At 42.0% G+C, this 26459-nt stretch overlaps 2 protein-coding genes across 2 annotated transcripts in view; both read left to right on the top strand.

Moving 5' to 3' along the window:
• Window positions 1-26459, top strand: part of map2k1 (mitogen-activated protein kinase kinase 1) — a 348516-nt gene that overhangs the window by 156509 nt on the left and 165548 nt on the right. The window lies entirely within an intron of this gene.
• LOC144668293 (retinol dehydrogenase 14-like) lies at window positions 14351-25753 on the top strand. The gene is made up of 6 exons (XM_078530146.1): window positions 14351-14512; window positions 15001-15192; window positions 16244-16405; window positions 20937-21053; window positions 22023-22230; window positions 23750-25753. Exons 3-6 carry the CDS (start codon window positions 16288-16290, stop codon window positions 23880-23882), a joined length of 576 nt encoding a protein of 191 aa, XP_078386272.1. The 5' UTR covers window positions 14351-14512; window positions 15001-15192; window positions 16244-16287; the 3' UTR covers window positions 23883-25753.

Here is a 26459-nt window from a genome sequence, read left to right as displayed (position 1 = left end):
GAGAGAGAGAGAGTGAGAGTTGGGAAGGGAGAGAGAGAGAGAGTGAGAATTGGGTAGGGAGAGAGAGAGTGAGTGTGAGAGAATTGGGTAGGGAGAGAGAGAGAGAGAGAGTGTGAGAGTTGGGAAGGGGGAGAGAGAGAGAGAGAGAGAGTGAGAGTTGGGAAGGGAGAGAGAGAGAGAGAGAGAGAGAGAGTGAGAGTTGGGAAGGGAGAGAGAGCGACAGAGTGAGAGTTGGGAAGGGAGAGAGAGAGAGAGTTGGGAAGGGAGAGAGAGAGAGAGAGAGTTGGGAAGGGAGAGAGAGAGAGAGTTGGGAAGGGAGAGCGAGAGTTGGGAAGAGGGAGAGAGAGAGGGAGAGCGAGAGTTGGGAAGAGGGAGAGCGAGAGTTGGGAAGAGGGAGAGCGAGAGTTGGGAAGAGGGAGAGCGAGAGTTGGGAAGAGGGAGAGCGAGAGTTGGGAAGAGGGAGAGCGAGAGTTGGGAAGAGGGAGAGCGAGAGTTGGGAAGAGGGAGAGCGAGAGTTGGGAAGGGAGAGCGAGAGAGCGTCGAGAAGGGGGAGATTAATTATTGATGTGGATAGGGCAGAGTTGATAGGATGGTTCCACCTTTTTTCCACCTCGACTAACTGCAACAAGTTGTGTTTTGAAGAAATGTTTTAACCTCTTGAGTGCTGTGACTCTCAATAGACACAGGACAGGTCTTCTCAAGTTTTAAAAAAGTAAAGAAATTTTTCTTACAAAAGGCGCACATTCAAGAAAAGGTGATGACAAAAGAGCTAACAATTTCTTGGATGTTTAAAGAGTCCACAATGTGACTGTTACTTTGGTTTTTGGAGATGGAAGGTGGAAACTTTGCAGGCCTGATTATTTTCTGCAGTGAACCAGAAGAAAATCGAGGATGGAAATTTCTAGTGATGAATTCACGGTGGTCTGCTTCTTGCAACAGCAGGTTTCTGGCTTTGCTCCAGTTGAGATGATGTTGAGCCCATGTAGTGAAGATCCATCTTGGTTCTTCAAATCAGAAGGTAAAATGATAGCCTCACATCTCTGTTAGTGAACCTCTAGGCAGAGTTCTTCCTTTGCTGGGCGGGATCTCCTCTTTTTGAGACTTTTTGTCTCCCAGACTGAATGACATTTGGGTGCTCTCCAGATGTGTTCATAAAGTTTTTCGTATTACAGGCTGGTTTCTGTCATGTGGCCATAGTATCAGGAGTCTCGTTGTCCACATAGATGGTCCCTGACGATGTTAGCATTGCCACACGATGGAATTAAATCTCAGCCATTTGAATCTCCTTGTGATAGAATGGGTTTGAAGGAAAACCATTCTGCAGAGTTCCATTCTGCCGCTGCTAAGTCTACATGGTCATTGTACATCAATCTCTGTAGGCATTCAGACAAAAGTAGCTGTTAGATCCACAGGAGAGATCTTTTGCATTTTTAATATCTTCTCAGGAGTGTTCTGAACAGGTAATTCACATTTTAATGTCCTGTCCAGATAAACAGGCTACTCCCAGCCTCGGCAGTTTCATGTATATTTGCAGACAAGCTGGGAGGTCACCTGACCCCTTGACTCCATCTTGTTATAATGCAGATTGTCCATTCTTCATGCTTTTTTTTTAAGTCGTGTTCATTTTCCCATAAATTCACAGGCATAACTACACTCAGCAAGAAAGACACATCCATGGCTCACTCAGGAAGTTAGGGATAGCATTACATTTAAAAGAAGAGGCATACAATATTGCAAAAGACAGTAACACGTCTGAGGATTGGGAGTGTTTTAGAATCAGCAGAAGGCAACCAAAATGTTAATTAAAAAAGAATGAGATTAATTAGCCAATCAATATAAAAACAGATTGTAAGAGCTTCTATAAGTATATAAAAAGGAAGAGACTAGCTAAAGTTAATGTTGGTCGATTAGAATCAGAGACAGGAAAAATTATGGGGAATGAGGAAATGGCAGAGGCACTGAACAAATATTTTGTCTTCTTGTAGAAAACATAGAGTTTCTTTCCAGAAATAGATGGTAGACTAGGGGCTGGAAAAACTGAGGAAATTAGGGAAATTAATATCAACAGAGAACAAATATTGGAGAAACTTAATGGAGTAAAATGTGACAAACCCCCAGGGTCTGATGGCCTGTACCCAAGGGTTCTAAAGGAGATAGCTGCAGAGATAGTGGTTACGCTGGCTGTGATTTTCCAGAATTCACTGGATTTAGGAACCGCCATTGGATTGGAAGTTGGCAAATGTTACTCCGCTTTTCAAGGAAGTAGGGAGAGAGAAAACTGGGAACTACAGGCCAGTTAGCCTAATATGAGTTGTTTGGAAAATGCTGGTATCTGTTATTAAGGAAGTGTTAACAATGTACTTAGAAAAGCATAGTATGATTAGTAAAACCAAGTTGACTTACTCTAAAGGAAATCCTGTTTAACAAATTTATTGGACTTTTTTGAGGATGTAACTAGTGAGATAAAGGGGAGCCAGTAGATGTAGCATTCCTGGATTTCCAAAAAGGGGGGATAGGGAAGTGTGAAGTTATTCACTTTGGTCGAAAGAACGGAAGAGCTGAATTGTTTTTGTAAACGTTGAGAAACTTGTAAGTGTGGATGTTCAAAGAGACTTGGGTGTGTTCATACAAGAAATGTAAAATGTTAACATACAGTTATGGCATGAAATTGGGAGGGCAAATGGCATGTTGGCCTTTATTGCAAGGGGATTGGAGTACAGGAATAAAGAAGCCTTGCTAGAATTGTACACTGTTTTGATGAGTCCACATCTAGAGTTGTGTGTGCAGTTTGGCCTCCACATTTAAGAAAAGATATACTTGCATTGGAGGCATTACAGCAAAGGTTCACTAAGTTGGTCCCTTGGATAATGGGGTTGTCCTACAAAGAGAAGCTCAGCAAATTGAGACTAAATGCAGACTGGGTGACTGCTTTGCGGAATACTTTTGTTCAAGCTGCAAACATGACCCTGACCTTCCTGTCGTTTGCATTTCAATTCACTATCTTGCTCTCATGCCCACATTTCCGCCCTTGGCCTGCTGCAGTGTTACAGTGAAGCAAAACGCACACTGGAGGAACAGCACATCATCTCCTAATTAGGCACTTTACAGCCTTCTGGACTTAACATCGAGTTCAACAACTTCCGACCATGAACTCTGTCCTCCATTTTGATCTTTTAATTTTTTTTCCTCAACCCCCTACACACCCCACCCCCCTTCCACAGGGTTATCTGTAATTTGTTCTTATGTTTTGCTTTCACAGAGCGCAGATTCTTGTTCTGCTATTAACACATTCTGCCATATTATATTTATGCCATTAGCACCTTTAGTACTAGTACCTTTAACACCTCTTTAGCCCTTAACACTCCCTTTGTCTTGTGTCCATGACATCTTTGTCAAATCGCTCCTGAGCTCCCACCTATCCCTGACCTCCTATTGTGCTACATCTGCTCCACCACCACCCCTCCCCGCCAACAGTATAAAGTCCATCACATTTCTACCTCTCGTCAGCTCTGAAGGAAGAGCCATATGTACTCGGAACGTTAATTCTGTTTCTCTCTCCACAGATGCTGTCAGACCTCTTAAGATTTTCCAGCATTTTCTATTTTTATTATCTGAGCAACCTGGATCCATTTTCTCTGAAGCTTAGAAGAATGAAGAGTGACCTCATTGAAACATACAAAATTCTGAAGGGGCTTGATAGGGTAGATGCTGAGATTGCTTCCACTGGTCGGAGAATCTAAAACACAGGGGCACAGTTTCAGGATAAGGGGCTGATCATTTAGGGCTGAGCTAAGGGGACAACGTGTTGTGCATCTTTGGAATTCTCTGACCCAGAGGGTTGTAGATGCTTCAACATTGACTACATTTAAGGCTGGGATAGACAGATTTTTGGTGTTTTAGGGAATCGAGGGATATGGGGAGGCAGGGAAGTGGAGTTAAAGCCCAAGATCAGCCATGATGGTATTGAATGATGACGGTGACTAGTGGAGTTCCGCAGGGGTCAGTGTTGAGACCACAACTTTTCACTTTATACATTAATGATCTAGATGAAGGAACTGAGGGCATCCTGGCTAAGTTTGCAGATGATACAAAGATAGGTGGAGGGACAGGTAGTATTGAGGAGGCGGGGAGGCTGCAGAAGGATTTGGACAGGTTAGGAGAATGGGCAAAGAAGTGGCAGATGGAATACAACGTGGGGAAGTGTGAGGTCATGCACTTTGGTAGGAAGAATAGAGGCAAAGAGTATTTTCTAAATGGGGAGAGAATTCAGAAATCTGAAGTGCAAAGGGACTTGGGAATCCTAGTCCAGGATTCTCTTAAGGTTAACTTGCAGGTTGAGTCGGTAGTTAGGAAGGCAGATGCAATGTTGGCATTTATTTCGAGAGGACTAGAATATAAAAGCAGGGATGTGCTGCTGAGGCTTTATAAGGCTCTGGTCAGACCACATTTAGAATATTGTGAGTAATTTTGGGCCCCGTATCTCAGGAAGGATGTGCTGGCCCTGGAGAGGGTCCAGAGGAGGTTCATGAGAACGATCCCAGGAATGAAAGGCTTAACATATGAGGAACGTTTGAGTCTATACTGGATGGAGTTTAGAAGGATGAGGGGGAATCTGATTGAAACTTACAGAATACTGAAAGGCCTGGATAGAGTAGACATGGGGAAGATGTTTCCATTAGTAGGAGAGACTAGGACCCGAGGGCACAGCCTCAGAGTAAAGGGAAGACCTTTTAGAACAGAGATGAGGAGAAACTTCTTTAGCCAGAGAGTGGTGAATCTATGGAATTCATTGCCACAGAAGGCTGTGGAGGCCAGGTCATTGAGTGTATTTAAGGCCGAGATAGATAGGTTCTTGATTGGTAAGGGGATCAAAGGTTATGGGGAGAAGGCGGGAGAATGGGGTTGAGAAACTTATCAGCCATGATTGAATGGCTGAGCAGACTTGATGGGCCGAATGGCCTAATTTCTGCTCCTATGTCTTATGGTCTTCTGGAATGGGGGAGCAGGCTTGAAGGGCCATATGGTCTACTCCTGCTCCTATTTCTTGTGTTCTTGTATGATGTAGGATACATGCAGCAGAATAGTCAGATCATACTAACCATATAAATATTGTATATTTGTACACAAATATTTATATTGTGTATAAATATTGCTACAAATGCAAATTAAATTTGTTCTAATGTAAAAGATTTACAAAACAGATGAGACCTTGGGTTGTAAGCCACGTGCTTTGAAGAAGATTATATCAATGCAAAATATCACCTGTCAACTTAAAAAAAAATGGCAGAATTTAAATTCTGTAAAAGGAAAGCGGAGATTGGAATTGTTCTCTTTAGGGCAGAGAATGTTAAAGGAGATTTAATAGAGACGCTCAAAACGATGAAGGGCTTTGACAGGTAAATAAGGAGAAGCTGTTTCCGATAGTGCAGGAGTTGGTAACCAGAAGGCAATTGGCAAAAAAGCCAGAGGTGAACTGAGAATTTTTAATGCAAAATTTATTCTGATCTATACTGCCTGAAAGGGAGGTGGAAGCAGACACAACTTCCAAAAGGTAATTGGAGATATATACATGTGAAGGAAAAAATGGCAGATGCATGGGGAAAAGAGGATGATGATGTATTCTCCTATTGCTTCAACAGAGTGTTCAGCAAGGAGATCAATCATTCACAGTCTAGGTTAGTGTCATCTCATATGTGATGTTAAACCAAAACTTGATTTACAAGAAGGGCAGTGGAATGTGACTAATTGAATAGCTCTTCAGAATTGGCACAGGCATAATGGCCCCCATCTGTATTATTCTATTATGACTTAGCTCAGCAGAGTTTATTGTTTGTTTGTATTGTTAAAAGATTAGTGCTCCCAATTTGAAACTGAAATGCCTTGGGTATTGATTTGCTAGCTTGACGTGAAAATTGTAATGGGAGGGTTTCTGTGCGAAATGAGTCAGTCTGAAACTCACCTTAATGCGTGCTGATCCATGGTAACAAGCACTACAAAATTTGGTGCGAGTTTAATTCCTCTCAGAGGCTGATGTACAGTTAGAGAAAGATGTAATTTTGAGTTAGGATTAAAGACTAAAGAGTTCTACTCTACATCTGACAGTACTTAACACTGATTGACAAGTGAAAGAAGTGAAGCTGTGTTGATGAGCACAAAGATAATTTACTTCAAATATTAAATGATCTAGATAAATTGCTTCCTTAGTTCCCTTCTGTTCTATTGGTGCCAATCTGCTGCTCTGCATGGCTGTAATCTGGTGATGTTGTAAACAAGCTGAAGGTTGGGAGCAGGATGAATGCCACGTATTTGGAGTCTTCTATCAATAGGATCCAGTTTTGTGTCTAATTAAAGCAATAAGTAGCTTTGTAGTGAGAGGGAAGAGAACAGTGTTTTCCTGATCACATGGCTTAATCTATAACCTTTCAATAAATTGCTTTATTATTGGCATGTACTTCTGGTTTGTAGATTAAATAAATATTGGGTAATTTTGTTTTCTTTGCTGGTTTAATTTTCCTGCAGATAATTGAAAACAGCAGTTGTTCCTACTAATCTGATTTTAAGCAGAATTAAGAGAATTTAATTCCTTGTTCTTGTCTTTGACAGTTGGTTCTGTATTATCCTTGGCTGCTAGTGACATAACAATTTCAGGCTGAAGCCCTTCAATCCTTCTATCCATTGGCATTCCTGTGATTCATTTCCAATAACCTGGAATTCCATTTGTTATCCGTAACCTGTCTAGTTCCTTCTTGAAACTTGTTGAGATTTCTTGTTCCACCAGATGCAGACTGTGGGCTGTTTCTGGAAGAGGTGGAGAAATAGCTTCACATACAGAACCCCAATATTTATATTTGTAAAGTTGTGTAGAATATACAATACAGACATAGATCATTTGGCCCAACTAGTCCATGTTGGTGCTTATAATCCACACGTGTCTCCTCCCATTCTATTTTTCTCATCTCAGCCTTATAGCTTATCTTTTCCCTTTTCTCTCATGTGCTCAACTAGTTTCCTTTTGAAAGTATCTAAGCTACTTTCCTTCGCCACTTCTTGTGGTAGTGAGTGGGGGGGGGGTGGGTGGGGGGGGGTTGGGGGTGGTGGGGTTGGGGGGGGGTGGGGTGGGGGGGGGAGGGGGTGGGGTGGTGGGGGGTGGGGGGGGTGGAGGTAGTGGGGGAGACAGGTGGGGAAGGATTGAAAATAGGATAAAAGGTGGGGATAAAACAATGAACAAAAATAAGTGGATTAAAAAAAATTAAACAAAAATAAAAATGAAGATGAATATTGAAAAAAGGGGGTGAGGATGGATGAGAGAGTTCATGGTCTGAAGTTGTTGAACTCCATGTTTAAGTCTGGAACGCTGTAAAGTGCCCATTCGGAAGATGAGGTGCTGTTCCTCCAGTTTGTGTTGGGCTTCACTGGAACATTGCAGCAGGCCAAGGACGGACATAAGAGCAGGATGGGGTGTTGAAATGGCAAGCAGCAGGAAGGTCTGGGTCATGCTTGCGGACAGACTGAAGGTGTTCCACAAAGTGGTCACCCAGTCTGCATTTGGTCTCTCCAATGTAGAGGAGACCACATTGGGAGCAGCGAATGCAGTAGACTAAATTGAGGGAGGTGCAAGTGAAGTGTTGCTTCACCTGAAAGGAGTGTTTGGGCCCTTGTGAGGAGGGAGGAGGCAAAGGGGTGATTGCATGGGAAGGTGCTGTGGGAGGGGGATGAGGTGTTGGGGGTGATGGAGGACCGGCATCATGATACCACCAAACACATCTTCCCTTCACCCCCCCCTGTCGGCATTTCGTAGGGACCATTCCCTCCGGGGCACCCTGGTCCACTCCTCCATCATCCCCAACACCTCATCCTCCCCCCTCACCATGGCACCTTCCCATGCAATCACAGAAGGTGCAACACCTGCCTCTTTACCTCCTCCCTTCTCACAAGGGCCCAAACACTCCTTTCGGGTGAAGCAGCACTTCACTTGCACCTCTTTCGATTTGGTCTACTGTATTTGCTGCTGCCAATCTCATCTCCTCTACATTGGAGAGACCAAATGCAGACTGGGTGACCACTTTGTGGAACACCTTCGGTCTGTCCACAAGCATGACCCAGACCTTCCTGTTGCCTGCCATTTCAGCACACCACCCTGCTCTCATGCCCACATGTCTGTCCTTGGCCTGCTGCAATGTTCCAGTGAACCCAACGCAAACTGGAGGAACAGCACCTCATCTTCCGATTAGGCACTTTATAGCCTTCTGGACTTAACATTGTGTTCAGCAACTTTAGACCATGAACTCTCACCACCACCCTCACCCCCTTTTTTTAATCCCCTTTTTTCAACATTTGTCTTCATTTTTAAATTTTTATTTTTTTATCCACTTTTATTTTTATTCATTGTTTTATCTCCACCTTTTCAATCTATTTTCCCACCACTACCCTCACCCCACCCCCACAAGGGCCAACTGTCACTTGTTCATGTTGTTCTTTCCAGAGTGCTTACCCGTGTCCTGCCATTATCACATTCTGCTTTCTAACCTTAGTGCCACCATCAGTACCTCTTTTAGCCAGTACCACCATCATTAACATCCCTTTATCCTTTTGCCCATGACATCTCAGGCAATCTCTCCTTTGCCTCCACCTATCGCTGACCTTCTATCCAGCTTCACCTGCTCCACCCCACTTAAACATCACATTTCACTTCTCTTTAGCTCTGAAGAGCCATACGGACTTGAAACGTTAACTTTTTTTTCTCTCCACAGATGCTGTTAGACCTGCTGAGTTTTCCCAGCATTTTCTATTTTTCTTTCAGATATCCAGCATCCGCAGTATTTTGCTTTTATCTTAGTTGAAATGTTATTTTGTTATCGTTGCCAATCAAAAACCCATCTGCTATCTTAACAAAATCTCAGTCCTGAGTTTAGCAGGAAACATTTAGAGCAGTTCTGCCAGTAATTTTGCTTTGTTGCATGGAGAAAATCAACCTCTCATGCACACAAGCTGCTGGAGGAAATTTTCTGCCCTTTTTTTTTAATGCTAATTTAGGAATGGTACAGAAAGACTGCACTGTGCTTATACAAGGAGTCTTAACCAGATGCAATCTCGTGAAGCACCTGCAAGACCTGTTGCCCAGCAAGGCTGTGCTACATGCACCCACACTCATCGACAGAACAGGACAATAAGATTTAATCATTAAAATTATAAACACGTGCTGTAATACTGAATCGAACCAAATACTGCAGAAGCTGCAAACCTTTTCTACTTGTGGGGAAGAGCAAAACTAGGAGCCATTAATACAAGACAGTCACCAAGAAATCACTTTACTCAGAGAATGATGAGAACTTGGAATTCACTAGACTGGGAGTGGTTCAGGAAAATAGCATAGATGTGTTTAAGGGGAAGTAAATAATTACTTGAGGGAGATAGAAATATATGTTGATAGCGTGAGAGAAAAGTGGGTGAGAGGTGGTTCTTGTGGAACATAAACACCAATACAGCTCCGTTGGGCTGAATGGCCTGTTTCTGTGCTGTAAAATTTAAAAAATGGCAGAAACCTTCAGCTGGGCTGGCAGCATTGATGCAGTGAATGACATAGGGCCAACATTTCGAGTAGAGGAGTTTTCATCAGAACTGATCATCCTGAAATCTCTTTCCACAGATGCTACCTGATCTGCTGAATGTTCCCAGCGATTTTTGTTATTTAAAATACGGTATTGGTGTGTCCACCAGGTGGATGTGATGCATCTAGTGTGTGGGTGAAGAGAATTAGCATGTTTTCTGCCCTTGTGTGCTAGTTTGCTTCTCATCACTTCCACTGCTGGCTAGCAGCAATGTGAAAAGGAAAGCCAAATGTGTAAGTCTCTCCCTGTCAGGATGCAGCCTTTCCATTAGCAGATCCTCAGCCTTGCCTCCTCATGGTGACACATGTAAAATGGGTCCCATCAGTGAATCGCCCACTATCAACATTCTAGGGCGTTACCATTAACCAGAAACTGAACTGGACTAACCATATAAATACTGTGGCTACAAGAGCAGGTCAAAGGCTAGGAATCGTGTGATGAGTAACTCACCACCTGACTCCCCAAAGCCTGCCAACCATCTACAAGGCGCAAGTCAGGAGTATGATGGAATGCTCCCCACTTGCCTGGATGAGTGCAACTCCCACAACACTCAAGGAGCTTGACACCGTCCAGGACAAAGCAGCCTGTTTGATTGACACCACATCCACAAACATCACTCTCTCCAACACCGACGCACAGTAACAGCAGTGTGTACCATCTACAAGATGCATTGCAGGAATTCACCAAGGCTCCTTCGACAGCATTTTCCAAACCCACGACCACTACCATCTAGAAGGGCAGTAGATGGATGAGAACACCACCACCTGGAAGTTCCCCTCACCATCCTGACTTGGAAATATATTGCTGTTCCTTCACTGTTACTGGGTCAAAATCCTGGAACTCCGACAGGTCAAAATCCTGGAACTCCGACAGAACTGTGGGTGTACCTACACCAGATGGACTACAGTGCTTCAAGAAGGCAGCTCACCACCACCTTCTCAAGGGCAACTAGGGATGGGCAATAAATACTGGCCCAGCCAGCAAAGCCTACGTCCCATGAATGAATAAAAAAAAACTTGATTGAACAGATGCTCTCTGGCATTCTCTCACAGTGCATAAGCGAACTGGAACATACTTTGAGACACCATCTGCAATACTACACTCTCAACATATAAGAAGCAAGAGCAGAAAATTGTCATTGAAGCCTGCTTTCATTAATTTACAAGAGAGATCCGACCTCGAAAGTTATGAATGCACACAGAGCTGCTCAAAGTCATGTTACAACTTGGCCAGAATATCCAGATGTCTTTCAACAAGTAATGCTAGGGGCACATATGAAGTAACCTAAAAAGCAGCAGGTCCATCAGCAAAGAAAATGACTCCTTTGAAAACAAAGGCAGGAGTTATCTCTCCAACTGTTCATTGCAATTGGTGGGGATGGGCGGTACGCCACCTTGAGTTGTAATGTAGGGAGAATACTGTCACAGGGGAAACTCTAGAAATCACAGAGAGCCTGCCTGTCATGGCAAAGCTGGATATCGAATCCATAGTGGAGGAGCTTAACAAAGCTGCTGTCTCTCTTTTTCTATGGGTACAGATCCAGGTGCTGATGCTATGCAGCCTGAACTCATCAAATGTTGGAAACTGGCACTCCAGCATCTGCACAAACTTCTCTGTCCCCAGAGGGAGGGGGTAGTGCCCAGGATATGAGTGATGTAAATATTGTGACTCTATACAAGGATAAGGGCGAGTGACCACAGCAATTACAACAACTATTGGGGCATCTCCCTGCTGAGCAGTGTGGGCAAAGTATCTGCCTGCATTGTCTTTGTCAGACTAGAGATCTTGGCTGAACACATCTCCCCAACTGTGGTTTCAGAACTGGAAGATCTGGAATTGACATGATGATCTCAGTCTAGCAGCTGCAAAAGAAATGCCGTGAACAAAGGAAACCACTCTTATTTGCCTGCATCGATCTTGCCAAGACATTCAGCCATGTGAGCAGGGATGATCTATTTAAGCTGCTGGAGAAAGTTGGCTGCCTGCCAAAACTGCTCAATGTGATTCCATAACAACATGATGAGCAAGATCAGCTCTGACAGGGCAACGTCAGCACTTTTTGGAATCTGTGGTGGGGTGAAACAGGGTTGTGTTCTGACACCGATGCTCTTTGACATATTCTGTTCTTTGATGTTTTCGTATGCTTCAGGTCATCTACAGAGAGTGCCTACTTGCATACCAGAACTGACGGAAAGCTGTTCAGCCTTGCTCATCTGAGACCCAAGACAAAGGTGTGCCAAGTCCTCAATAGAGAGTTGCTCTACACTGGCGATGCTGCACTAACATTCCATACTGAGGAACACCTTCAGTGGCAAATGGACAGACTCTCTGTGTTTGATTTGAAACTCAGCATCTAGAAGACAAATGTTATGGTCTAGGATGTTGCCATACTGCCATCTATCAGCATTGACAATGGGAAACTGGAGGTTGTTGATGGCTTCACATATCTAGGCTCTACAATCACTGGCTATCTGTCACTTGATGCTGAAATCAACACACGCATTTCAAATGCTGCAGCTATGTTCAAGCTGAACATGAGTGTGGAATAACAGCAACCTGACGGAGAACGCCAAACTGAGAGTCTATCCTGCATCCTTGGGGCACTCCTCTGCAGTGGTAAGACCTGGAAAACATAAGCTAGGCAGAAGAAAAGGCTAAACACTTTCCACCTTTGCCATCTCAGACGTATCCTTGGCATCTCTTGGCAGGACAAGGTCAGCAACTCCCAAGTCCTGGCGTGTGCTAACCCCATCAGCATACACTCAGTGCTAAGCCAGCAATGTCTGTGTTGGCTTGGCCATGTTCATTGGATAGATAAAAGCAAAATACTGCGGATGCTGGAAATCTGAAACAAAAACAGAAAATGCTGGAAAACTCAGACCCGACAGCATCTATTGAGAGAGAAAAACAAAGTTAACATTTCGATTCCATATGAGCCTTCTTCAGAGCTGAAGGGAAGTGGAAATGTGATGAAATTTATACTGTTTAAGGGGGTTGGGGCGGGTGGAACTGGTTAAAAGGCCAGTGATGGGTGGGGACAAAGGAAGGATTGACAAAGTTGTCATGAACTAAAGGACAACGGGGTTGTTAATGGTAGTGGTTGGTGCTTAAAAAAAGGTGCTAATAGTGGCGTAAAGGTAAGAAAGCAGAATGTGATTATAGCAGAACAAAGATAGCATTGTGTGAAAGAACAACATGGAACAAGTAACAGATGGCCCTTTAGGGGATGGGGTGGAGGGAAAAAAGGATAGAAAATGGGATAACAAAGGGGATAAAACTACGGGTAAATGAATAAAAATAAAACAAATGGGTAAAATATAAAAATAAATGTAGAAGAAAGGGGATGAAAAAAAGGGGGTGAGGATGGAGGAGAGAGTTCATGGTCTGAAGTTGTCAAACTCAATGTTAAGTCCAGAAGGCTGTAAGGTGCCTAATCGGAAGATGAGGGGCTGTTCCTCCAGTTTGTGTTGAGCTTCACTGGAACATTGCAGCAGGCCAAGGATGGACATATGGGCATGAGAGAAGGATGGAGTGTTGAAATGGCAAGCGACAGGAAGGTCTGGGTCATGCTTGCGGACAGACCGGAGGTGTTCCTCAAAGCTGTTACCCAGTCTGCGTTTGGTCTTCCTGATGTAGAGGAGACCTTTTTTTATCCCATTTTCTATCCTTTTTTTCCCCCCCACCACCACCCCCTCTAGGGCCCTGATTTTTAAAGGCGGGGACAGCGTGGGTGTGGTGCACCTGAACCTGGAGAACTTGAGGACCTGGAAACAAAGTCAATCTAAAGAGCCAAGCCTTGCTTCCGTAAGGTTCCTGGAGCCCTGCTTGAACCTGGCTAAATCCACTACCTAGCTGGTGGGTAGCAGTGGGAATTCAGCAGTAGGCGGTCACAGCTAGAGATCTGTGGGAATGCACCCCAGCAGTCAACCGAGGGATAATCCTGCAGGTGACTGGGGTGGGGCCCCAAGGTAAGGGAGGCCCAAGAGACCCCTGACCCAAAGGAAAGCCTTTCCTAGCTTGGTGTCTGTTTCTGTTGTGCTAATCAGTGAGCCACCTTGGGTCTTATAAAAACATGATAGCTGACCCAATAATTGCAAGTTGATGAACATGACCGAGATGTGAAACAAGTAATTACACCAAGTGCAGTGTTGGCTACGGGCTTAAAGGATCAAGCACAATTTTAACTCTGACTATCTGGCATGTGGTTAAAATGGCAGTCAGGTGCTTCCTGATACATTCGCGCTTGCTGTCATTTTAACTGCCAAATGTTCGATTTCCTTTCCCATGAGCCTGAATTGGATAAAGCAGTTCTGGAAAAGTGCGAATGAGTGATGTTCAATATCCTTGGGTCTACTTGCTGCAGGCAGGTGAGAGTCTAGATAATATTTTAAGTTGGGATCTGATGGTCTGATCCCTTGCTCCAGACTTGCCAATTGCTGTCCCCTCTTCTTTCAGTCCTGTCCCTTCTCTCAACCCTGCTTTTCACTGCTTCTTGCCAATACTTCAAGGGACTGAATACCATTGCATAGTTCGGGCAGTACTTTGCAATCTCCTGAGTATTCCATCTCATTTTGCAGCAACAGAAAATAATGAGGCAGGGTGGAAAATACGAGCTACTGATTTGTAAACAGACACTGCCACGTTGGCCAGTACGTAGGCAGCTTGCGTGGTTGAATGGATAGATGTTCTCAACTCTTCATTAATCGGGTCAGTGTGCAGGAAAGATCAGTAATGACTGGCCTGTTTTGTTAATGATTCTGTAGGAATTGGATTCATTCTTCTACGGCGATGGTGTTGTGGTGGGGTTTGTAAAAGTAAAGCGCGACTGGATGGAAAAACGGTGATCATCACTGGTGCTAATGTTGGGATTGGAAAGGAGACTGCCAGGGCCCTTGCTCAGAGAGGTAATCCTGCCCTTAACTGTAATGCTTTGTTTCGTGTGTGGCTACTTGTTTTTTTATATATGTCAACATATTTGACGGCCTGAGGATGAAATTGCATTTTTGGTTTATGGTCAACCAATTCTAATTCTGCAATGATTAAGCCTGCATGCCCTGTTACTGCATTGTCCCTGTAGGAAATGAAAACCACACAGAGCCTTTCGTGAACTCAGCAAAGTGCTTTACAACCAATGGAATAAGTTTTGTCACTGTTGTAATGTCAGAATGGCCTGCTGGAATGTATGCTAGGTGACTGATCTCTGGCACTCGATACTGGGATCACTTTCCTTGTATTAAATATTTGAAGTGAATAAAGGGAGTGGAATTAATTTGATAGCTCTATCAAAGAGCTGGCACGGGCATGATAGGCAGAATGTTCTCTTCTTGTGCTATTTTGCTATAAGTTGTGACTTAATAATGAGAATGCTAGCAGCCTCACTTTGTGATTGCAGGGGCTCGTGTAATATTAGCTTGCCGGGATTTGGATAAAGCCAGAAAGGCAGCAAATGAGATCAGGATAGCAAGTGGGAATGGAAATGTCGTGGTGCAGAAACTGGATTTGGCCTCACTTCAGTCTGTGCGTTCATTTGCGAACAAAATTACAGAAACTGAAACGCACTTAGACATTCTCATCAATAATGCAGGTAAGTGTTGGTTTAAGGAGCAAATGAAAGAAGCAAAATAATTTTGTTCATTTGAAGCCCTTTGCATCTTCGAAGCTTTCAAAATGCTTTTCAGCCGATTAATTACTTTTGAAGCATAGTCTTTGGCTGCCATGGTTGTCTGACATAATTGCCTGGATTTTAAGGTCAGCAATGAAGCAGCCACACTTGCTGCTGACTGGAATATAAGTCCACAAAGATCTAGCGATCTCTGTGGTATGGATTGCCCTTTCCTGATGTTAGTTTGAATATGGCACCAAGCCCAGTGATCTCCAGTCATCAAGCCAATCACAACTATTCTCAAAAACTGCAAACCAGGAAGTAAAATGCACTGTTTATTCTTTGCTTTTAATTTAAATTTTTACAAAGAGTGAGATAAGTGATTAGGATATAAACTTTTAAAACACATATAATTATATTAAAAATGTGAATTTTTTTATCATAATGGGAAAATTTGAATATTCACAAATATATTAGCTTTTCAGAGCCAGGGAGGTTTTTCAGCATTAATTTATGCCTCTATTAAAACCCCAGTTACACCTCATTAGCTGTGACGGTTCTGCTGTCATTACTACTGCAAAATCCGGGCCAATAGCAATTTGTGCACAACAAGGTCTCTCCATGAGAAAAATGACCAGATCATCAATTTTAATAATGTTGGTTGAAGTTTACATACTAGACAGGACACTAGGACTGCACTACTCTTCTAATAGCAATATGAGATATTTTACATCTACCTGAGAAGACAGATGAGACCTCAGTTTAACATCTTATCTGACGAGTGCAGCACTTGCTCTGTGAGAATTTTGCAGTCTTTCTATACACTATCAAGAACCCACAGCGCAAGCTTTTTTAAAAATACAATTTTGACATTTAGGTTTTTTCCTTCTGATTTTATTTGAAATAATCCTCTACACATGGGAAGGTGCAATCTAAAACTAACGTGCATTTTGCTTTAGGTTTCGTGCCCTCTGGCTGGCGCTCAGAGTGCATTTTCTCATGTGTTATCATGTGACTGTCCATTTGTCTCCAGGTGTCTTTAGGTGCCCTAAGCGGAAGACTGAAGATGGTTTTGAGATGCAGCTTGGAGTTAATCATCTGGGTCATTTTCTGGTAACTAACCTCCTGCTGGACCTGCTGAAGAAGTCCGCGCCCAGCCGAATTGTTACAGTATCCAGTTTAGCACACAGTTACGGTTAGTTTACTGCCTGCTTGTAGCGACACAGTGCATAGCTGAACTCTGTAGACCAGGAAAGTTCTAGCTATCCCCCCAACTATGCTTATTTAGCTAACCTTGGGGACAAAGGTCAGATGTTTGTTGCTGGCATTTTGGAAGATGGGGAAGCAGGAGATGGGAAGTGAGAAATAAGCTAGTCTCTTCATCAGTATCCAGCAACCCTGATTAACAGGAACATAGGACTTGATGGTGGTGGACTGGATCTGGTTCAGCTGTGATGCCCCCTTTGATTGAACAGCCTGCCTGCTAACAATTGCTGTTAAACTCTATCCTGGATAATGGCCACTTTGGCTGCATAAGAGGGGTACCTGTGGAATTGTAACCCAGCAAAGACAGGAAGGAGAGAGCTGCATGAAGGCGAATAACAAGGACAGAGACCTGGCAATATACATCACGGAATATAATAAACTAGCTAAATTGACACTTTGTAAAACTGGGGCTTACTGAGAATCTGGAATAATCTGCAAGCAGCTGATGTGCTTTAGCTAAACACACAAGCTGAAAAGATCACAGGAATTACTGTTGTGGAACTTGGGGTAAAGCTGCTGCTAAAATTGTATCTTTTAAAACTCTTGAAAGAAACTTCCTGGGGCATGCCTGGATGTTCTGAGTGAAAGTTTAATTTTCTTAAAGGTTGGATGCAGCCACTTTTTAAATAAAGAGGTTATTTCTGATGTGAATGATTTAACTAGCTTTATTTGAGCATTCTCGTCACTGCAATTATAGGATTTCCAGTATTTGGAAATAAAATGTGGCAACAATTGGAGTGATGGTGAGCTTTATTTCAATTTTTTTTTAAATTTCACCTACTCGGGGGATTACAGTAAGTTTCAGAACACAACAAATTAAGGGAAGAGTTGGGGCCTTGTTCCTTAGGCTAGTTAGCCTGACATCAATAGTAGGAAATGTGAGAATCTGTCATTAAGGATGTGGTAACAGGGCACTTTTTCAAATCATGTTAAGATCTTCAGAGTCAACATGATCTTGTGAAAGGGAAATCATGTTTGACAAATCTTAGTGTTTTTGAATGTGTAACTAACAGGATAAATAAAGGGGAACCAGTGGATGTAGTATTTGTGGATTTTTCAAAAGGCATTCAATATGTTGCAAAACGAAAGGTTTTATGTAAGAATAGGGAAAAATTAGGTGGTAATATATTAGCATGGATTTGGAGTTGGTTAACGGGCAGAAAACAGAACAGGAATAAATAGGTCATTTTTGGCTTGGCAGGCTGTAACTAATGGGGTACTGCAAGGATCAGTGCTTGGGTCTCAGCTATTTATATTCTATATCAATGATTTAGATGATGAACTTGAGTGTAATGTATCCAAGTTTGTTTACAATATAAAGCTCACTGCAAAAGTAAACTGCCAGGAGGATGGATGCAAGGAAGTTGAAAATGAATATTGATTTAAGTGAGTTGGCAAGTAGTTGGCAGATGGACTATAATGTGGGGAAGTGTGAAATTATCCAATTTGGTATGGAGAATTAAAATGTAGGATATTTTTAAATGGTGAGAGGCTAGTAAATGTTGGTATTCAAATGGATTTAGATGTCCTTGTACACTTAACAGTTAACATAAAGGTACAGCAAGCAATTAGGAAAGGCAATGTTATGTTAGCTTTTATTGCAAAGGGGCTGGAATATAAGACAAGGAAGTCTTGCTTCTATTATATGGAGCTAGGTTGAGACCACATCTGGAATACAGTTTGTACGATTTTGGTTTCCCTGCGTAAAGTGGGGAGGGGGTGTGTGGAAGTGGGGAGATATGCATGAAGGTTTATTAGAATGGACAGCTCTCTTGTTCCAGGAATCAGTGAGGTTATCCTATATTCTCTGAAGTTTACATGAATAAGAGGTTGATCTCATTGAGATGTATACAATTCTGAGAGGGCGTGACAGGGTTAAAAACTGAGGGACTACTTCCTCGGCTGGAGAATCTAGAACCAGGAGGCAGCCTGAGTATAAGAGGCTGACCATTTTGGTTTGAGATGAGGCGAAATGTCTTCTCTTGGAGAGGTGTAATTTTGAAATAGTCTATCCCAGACATCTGTGGATTGCGTATGTTCATGACTGAGATCCCTAAATGTGAAACAAGTGATGGACAGGAAAGTGCAGTTGAGGCTGAAGATCAGTCATGATCTTATTGAATGGTGGGTGGCCACGGTCAAGGTCCTGTGTGGCCTACTCCTGCTCCTATTTCTTACCTGATGTTAATGGGTCCATGTACTCTTTAGAACTTTCTCTTGATGTACTTATAAGATAAACTTTGCTCGTACCCTTGATACCAGCTGCAATTTTTTCCACTATACGCTCTGCTCTCATTATCTTAGCTTCCAGTAATGAAAAATCTCTGCTCTCTTGTGGTCTTGAGATTAAACTACAGCTTCAACTGAATCCAGTAAATGAACTCCAAAGCCTACTTCAGGGTTTAATTAAAAGCCTCCAACTCCTGTACTGGCAAGGAAGAGTGAGAACTAACTGCTGGGACACAATTCAAAATGTGAACAAGTAGATTAGGGTATTCCGGGTATTTGTGCTGAGTAGAATATGTGGCCTCCTTTTCAAAGAGTGAGGGATTTGAGAATCTCCTTTCCAGCCAGGTGAGGCTTGAGGGAATTCCTCCAGCATGATAGGGAGTCCTGAAGAACTGTTTCAAATAATTTTTTTTTTGCTGTAAGCCATGGAAAATAGTTTATCTTCTATAAATAGATCTGTAGGAACAAAGGCAGGGAATAAGTACAAGCTAGAAATTCTTGGAGCTGTTGGAACTCCCTCTCCTAAATCCCCGAGATTGGATCATTGTATAAAGGGACAGACTCGAGCTATTTCTAGTGCTCCCTGGACACTTTTTGTTTTAGTGATGGGTTGAGGGATAAGTACTGGATATAACTCGTACTCTTCTTCAAAATATTATCATGATCTTTTAGGACCATGAGAGGGCAGGCAGGACTTTGGTTGAACATCATATGTGAGGTGTCAACAAGTAGTCTGGAGCTTCCTGTAAGATCAACAAGATCTTCACCCAATTCATTGTTTCCTGGGGCCTGTCCCTAAAATACTTTTGGACTCTATCCAGGTGAACTCATTGATTTTCTCTTCCCGTCTATCCTGTTGAGGTGATACTTGTCCTGGTAATGCAGGGCTTAAATTCCAGTCGACATTCTCTACTTGGCCCACTGGCCTAGCCATTATTCTGAGGTTAGTTGAATGGAGCTGAATTGGCTCTGTATATCTACCTGAGGGGTAGATGACATAGGAACATAGGACTTAGGAGCAGGCGTAGGCCATTCAGCCCTTCAAGCCTGCTCTGCCATTCAATAAGATCATGGCTGATCTGGTTTTGGTCTCGGCTCCACTTTCCCGTATGCCCCCCATAACCCTTGACTCCCTTGCCTTTCAAAGATCTGTCTAACTCTGTCTTGAATAAATTCAATGACCTAGCCTCCACTGCTTTCTGGGGAACAGAATTCCATATATGTAACGATGTTTTGAGATAAAAAATATCTCCTAATCTCTGTCTTAAACGATAGACCTCTTAAACTGTATCTAGTTCTAGTCTCCCCCATAAGTGGAAACACCCTCCTGGTATCCACCCTATCAAATCCCCTCAGGATCTTATATGTTCCAATAAGATCACCTCTTATTCTTCTAAACTCCAATGGATACAGGCCCAACCTGTTCAACCTGTCCTCATAAGCCCCTCATCCCAGGAAAGAGTCGAGTGAACATTCTCTGAAGTGTTTCTAATGCAATTATATATTTTTTCCAATACGGAGACCAAACACAGTACATTGTACTCCAGATGTGACCTCACCAAGACCCTGTGTAGTGTAAAATTTTCATATTCCATTCCCCTTGCAATAAATGCCAACATTCCATTTGCCTTCCTAATCACTTGCTGTACCTGCAGACTAACATTTTGTGATTCATATACCAGGACACCCAGATCCCTCTGTACCACCAGGTTCTGCAGTCTCTCTCCACTTAAATAATTTGCTGCTTTTCTATTCTTCCTGCCAAAGTGGACAAGTTCACATTTTCCCACATTACACTCCATCTGCCAAATTTTTGCCCACTCACTTAATCTATCTAAGTCCCTTTGTAAATTCTTTACCTCCTCTTGACAACTTATTTTCCTATCTACCTTGGTGGATTGAGAAAGAGCCATCCATATTTTGCACCCAGTGAACTTTTACCCTTTGTGTTTCTTGTTTACATGTTGTCGTCGTTTTAGCAAATGTAAATTTGTCTCCATTTTAAAATAAAAGTCTGTTCATGTTAATTCATTTGCTGTGTTAAATTAATAAAAGGAACTGTGATTTGATACACATGTGACCTGCAGAATCTGGATAAAGATTAGAGGGAGAATTCCACCTTCATCAAAGACCCCATTTGCTTCTCATTCAACCATTTTTATAATTTAATTTCACCAATGACTGAAGACAGTATGAGCTACTCATTGTTCTGATTCTTTTCTCAAATGCAGGGAAAATTCATTTTGATGACATTAATTTGGACAATGGCTACAATTCTGGTGATGGGTACAGCCAAAGCAAGCTGGCCAATATACTGTTCACCAGGGAACTGGCAAAGAAATTAAAAGGTGAGCGTTGCAGAATGATACCAGAATTATCAAGAAAGATTGAACAGGCTGTGGCTCTTTTCCCTATAAATGAGAAGACTGAAGGGTGATCTGATAAATACCTTTAAGATTATGAAAGAGTTTTATGGGGTAGATGTAGAGGTGATGTATCCATTTGTGGGTGAGACTAGAATCACTAAGCCCATTAGGGAATTCAGGAAAAACTTCTTTTCCCAGAGAGTGCTGAGAATGTGGAACTCACTACTACAAGAACTACTGAGGTGAATAGAATAGATATATTTTAAGGGGATAAGCATATGAGAGGAAAAGGAATAGAAGAATATGTTGATGGGGCTAGATGAAGAAGGGTGAAGGGGAGGCTCATGAAGAGCGTAAAGACTGGCACGGACCAGCTGGGCCAAATGGCCTGTTTCAGTGTTGTAAATATTTTGTAATACTATGCACAGTCTTCAGAAAGTCAACTAAATTCTTTAAGAGTCTTTGTTATGAAGTGAAGGGACCAGGGAGTGGTGCTGATAATTGTTGGGACCAAGCTGCTAGGAGGTTAAGTTATTAGTCCTTAGGATCTAATTAAATTGAATATTTGTGTTTCGTTTTATCCTTGCCCTTTTGAAGTTGAAGGATAGCTGCTAGAGTGTGGAATATGTTGTTTAAACTTTGTGCTCCCAGGTCTGCAATAACATGTTTTCAGGTGCAAGGAAAGAGCTCCTTTTACTAAACCCTGACTTGCATTGTTTAACCCTAAACTCTGAAGAGTGCTTCAAACATTTCAACTTCCTGCACTGATGATCACTGTTCCAATTGATGCCAAATTTTGGCAAGTTTTACAGGTCCATTTCTGGACATGAATCAAACACAAGCCTAATTTCCAAGGAACCAATCTTCAAACTAGTTTTAAAAAAAAAATATATATATATATATATATATTCCACATATGTGTGTTTGTAATTATGTCTTCCTCTATTTTAGGCACAGGAGTAACTGCTAATTGTCTCCACCCTGGAGTAATAATGACTGAGCTGGGACGTTATTATGTACCCACTCTTGCGATATGTTGGAGGATTCTCCTGGTACTTATAGCCTTTCTCACCTTTAAGAAGCCATGGCAAGGAGCTCAGACAACCATCTATTGTGCAGTTGCTGAGGAACTTGACAATGTTAGTGGCCTGTACTTCAGGTGAGGTTGAATTCTTTACTGGGCATCATGTTGGCCTGCTTCATGACACAGTTGAAAATGCCAGAAAATTTTAGTCCTCAACATCTCTGCCAGGACTTCTGAGACAGTGAACACAACTAATGTACTCACCAGTGAAGCAACTAGTAAATAAATTATTACCAACTTCTAACTCTCTGGTCTTTTGCAGTCTGGCACCATCTGTCCAGTGGTGTTGGCTAAGGGTCAGTGGGTAGAACTCTTGCCTCTGGGGCAATGGATCATGGGCTCAAGTCCCCTTCCAGAGATTTGAATATTCAGTGCAGCACTGAGGGAGGTGCGTTTTTTTGGATAATGTTCAGTTGAGGCCCCATTTGCTCTCTCGGAAGGACATAAAAGATCTTGGTGCATTATTTCGAAGAAAAGCAATGGAGCTCTCACTAATGTCCCAGCCAATATTTATCCTTCAATCAACACGACTGAAACAGATTATCTGACCATTGTCAGCTTGCTGGTTGTGGGACCTTGCTGTGTACAATTTGAGTGCATTCCTACATTACAACAGTGACTACACTTCCAAGGTTTCTTGGCTGTAATGTACCATGGAATGTCCTAAGGTTGTGAAAGCTGCTATATAAATGCAAATCGATCTTTCTTTCAATTTACTGCTGTATTGGAGCTTAACAGTGTATCACATTGACCCCATTGAAAACCTTGTTTTAAGGAATATGACAGAGTCCACAAGAGTGTGTAACCTGTAAGGTTACACTAATTAGTGTTATAGTCATTGAGCAATGCACATGAACATAGTCATGTGGCCGTGTGGTGATGCACTATGCACAAATATTTATAGTTTGCATCTGAAAAGCTTACTATTCATGCTTGTAGGTACATAAAACAGCGTGAGAATATTTGGCTTGTAATCTCTGATTCTCTCTTACATAGCCATGGACCTTTGAGACCAATGATGCCACTATTACTGTTCCTGGCTGAGGTCAGCTTACTCAGTATAATTTGGGAATCCATTGTGATATTTTAAAATATTCCAAACAATTTGTATCAACAGTGGCGTTGGGTCTTTGGATAATTTGCTACTTTTTCAATGTAAAGTTCTCCTGCAGAAAATACTGAATCTATTTGTGCTTTCTCAGTGGGTTGCGAGTAGGGTGTGGGCACTTGGATGAAAGGAAAATGCAATGGAAAAAAACTGTGTCCTGACTCCTCCTAAGAGAATAAAGAGCAGATGGATGTGGGTGGGAGACCTATGTTTCCCTTCAGTTGATAAAACCATATCACCGAGAATGAAAGCCAAAAGGTTTTAAAAACAAAATAAAATATATGGGGTCGACTTTTGACTCTGTTAGGAAGTTGGCAACCTGTTTTACATCTCTTTGTATTGAAGAAGAAGGCTGCCGAGTTGCCATTGACCCTTTTACATCATTGCACAAAGCCAACATCTTCCCAATTGTAACCTGTCACCCAGTGAAGCATGTACAGTTAACATCACATGCTAAACTAATTCCAACTTGTTCATATTTGACAGTGACTGTGCTGCTAAAGAGGCTGCCCCTCAAGCCCGAGATGATGAGGCTGCCAAGAGACTATGGGAGCTCAGTGAAAAGATGGTTGGACTTGATGAATCCGAAAAACAACAGCTTTATATTCCAGAATCCTGAGAAGTTAATCCAGTAGTGTTTTTTATCTATAATTCTTGCTTGAAGTTTCTAATATCCAAATGTGTAGTGGTGTTTCTGGGCTACTTAATGTAATTTGACCAGTTCTGAAATTGATCCTGTTGTCACGGCTTTTTTTATTCATTCATGAGCTGGAGGCGCCACTGGCTTAGCCAGCATTTTTTGATGTTTATCCCTGATTGCCCTTGAGAACTGAGTGGCTTGCTAGGCCATTTCAGAGTTAACCACACTGCTGTGCTGCAGTTTGTGCAGAAATTTTGAAATTTGGAGTGAGCCAATGAAATTTATTAATGCCTTCCAAAACACAAGTTTATTGGATTTCATGAGGTCCCCTGACTTACTGATTTCAAACACACAGCCTATAGGGAGAGGAAATACAAAGTTTGACCTGTCACTGGCAGGGTCACTAGTTTTTGTTTTATATGGAAAAGATCATTGGCATTGCAACATTCAATCTCAAAAGCTGGTTAAAAATTCCTTAGAGTAAAATAGAATTTGACTTGATGCCTAATGCATTGGCCCGGACATAGGTGAATGAGAGATGACAGTAGGTGTTTGAAAATTATAACACCTGAATCCAATTATACATTTTGCATTTGTTCCAACTTTGTCAACTTTTCTAATAATTAACATGGACTTGGGAATTTATAATGGAAACCAGCTATAGAAACCTGTCATGTTGTAAGTGCACCTTCCCCACCCTGGCAGGAGTTTATCATTACAGTGTGCTATTTAAAGTATTTATAAACCTGGAAATGAGAACGGAAATAGAACAGTGAAAGCATATGACTTTTTAAAATGGAAACTGAAATACATCTGTGCTCCTTCATTCATTTATTGCGCACCCTCTTGCCCCAGTCCATAATGGCAGCCGAGGCCCAGCACATTTGCCTTTGAGTCCAGAGGTCATGGGTTCAAGCCCCACTCCAGAAGGCACTTGACCAAGTGCTGAGGGAGTGCTGTATAATGTTCTGGGCCAACATTTATCCCTCAACCAACATAACCAGACAGGCTTCCAGAAGATTTACTAGCTATTCATTCCATTGCTGTTTGCTGGATCATTCCAGCTGTTGCTTGCTCCTCAGCCAAAATTTCTTAAAAGCAGATATTTACCTGATTGCTGTTTATGGTACCTTGCTGTACGCAGATTGCCTGCATTATAACAATAACTACACTTCAAAAGTACTTCATTGACTGAAATGTTTTGGAATTTCCCGAGATGGTGAAAAGTGCTACATAAATGCAAATCTTTGTTTCGTTTATCCAAAGACTGCACTTGTCTGTGATTCCCAGTGTATAATTCCACAGAAGATTGACTGGTATTTGAGCAGAGAAAGAGTCGCCATTCTCAACTGAAAAGTAGTTCTTAGAAAAATCCCTCCTGTCAGGTCTGTAGTGCTGTTGATTCAGGAGCAAAAATGGTCTATAAGTAAGTTTACAAACATTAATCACCTTGTGCTGTCCTGCCCAGCTATCTCCTAAACCCAAACTTGATCGCATGGACTGGTTGGAAAAATGACATGTATGAAATTGGGTTCTTACACTCTTTGGCTCGGTGTGTCTATGTGCTGGATTGACAATTGACATGTTATTTCCAAATTGAATCCGAATTTGCTTCATGTCAGCATGAAGATAGCATTTAACCATCATCCCAAAACTTGCTCTGGCATCTTTCAGAACTTACATTTTCAAAAATAAATTGATTTATTTTACTGATTTTATAAAGTAAGTCTTGAATTAGATCTGGGAATTCTGTCTTTATTCATAGTCTTTCTTATTGCTAATGTAATGCATGTATCACCTGAAATCTCCAAACAAAATTAAAAGGTATTTAAAGAATTATTTATTCATCATTGTGAGTTACAGTCTCTTCCTGTTGCTTGTGGCGAGTCTGAGTTTGCAGAGTTTGAAAATATTGCATTCTATACTCTGCAATGTATATTAATAACCTAGGTTAAGTATATGAATTTTGTACAGAACTTTTAAATCATCATGTGCACTCTAATGAGTTTATGAATATCATCTTTTTTGTCTGAAGTGTGTTTAGGCTGAAGAGGCTGCCTGTACATTTTGTAAAGTACGCTAGATGTTTGCATTCAGATACACACTTGGGTGGGGGGGCTGGCATCCCCCCCACCCTGACTATGTTACTATATTGTGTTTGTCTCTCTCTCTCTTTCCCTTATATCTGGGGTTGCCAACCCTCTAGGATTGGCTTGGAGTCTCCAGGAATTGAAGATCAATCTCCAGGACACTGCTGTGTGCAACCGTGGAGAAAAAACATCGGGACATTAAAAAAGTGTCTTTTTTTTCATTTTCTTTGAACATTTCTCTTTACCAGATATAAAAATATTGAAAATGGTGGGGGGGGAACTGCTTGGCTGACAGTCAAGCATCATCCAATTGGGTAGTGAGACTTTTTGCTTCCCAATTGGTGTAGGAAAGCACTAACATCACATGCAATGTAACATAACGTGTTGGCCGACTAATGGCAAGAGTATGAGGGCAAGTCATGTGATAAAATTTCCAGGAACACAGTTGGCAACACTTGTATCTGTA

The sequence above is a fragment of the Cetorhinus maximus genome, chromosome 26 (genome assembly GCF_964194155.1).
Source record: "Cetorhinus maximus chromosome 26, sCetMax3.hap1.1, whole genome shotgun sequence".
Lineage (NCBI taxonomy): Eukaryota > Metazoa > Chordata > Chondrichthyes > Lamniformes > Cetorhinidae > Cetorhinus > Cetorhinus maximus.
Note: the sequence above shows the minus strand (reverse complement) of the source record. Positions and strands in the feature narration are given on the sequence as shown.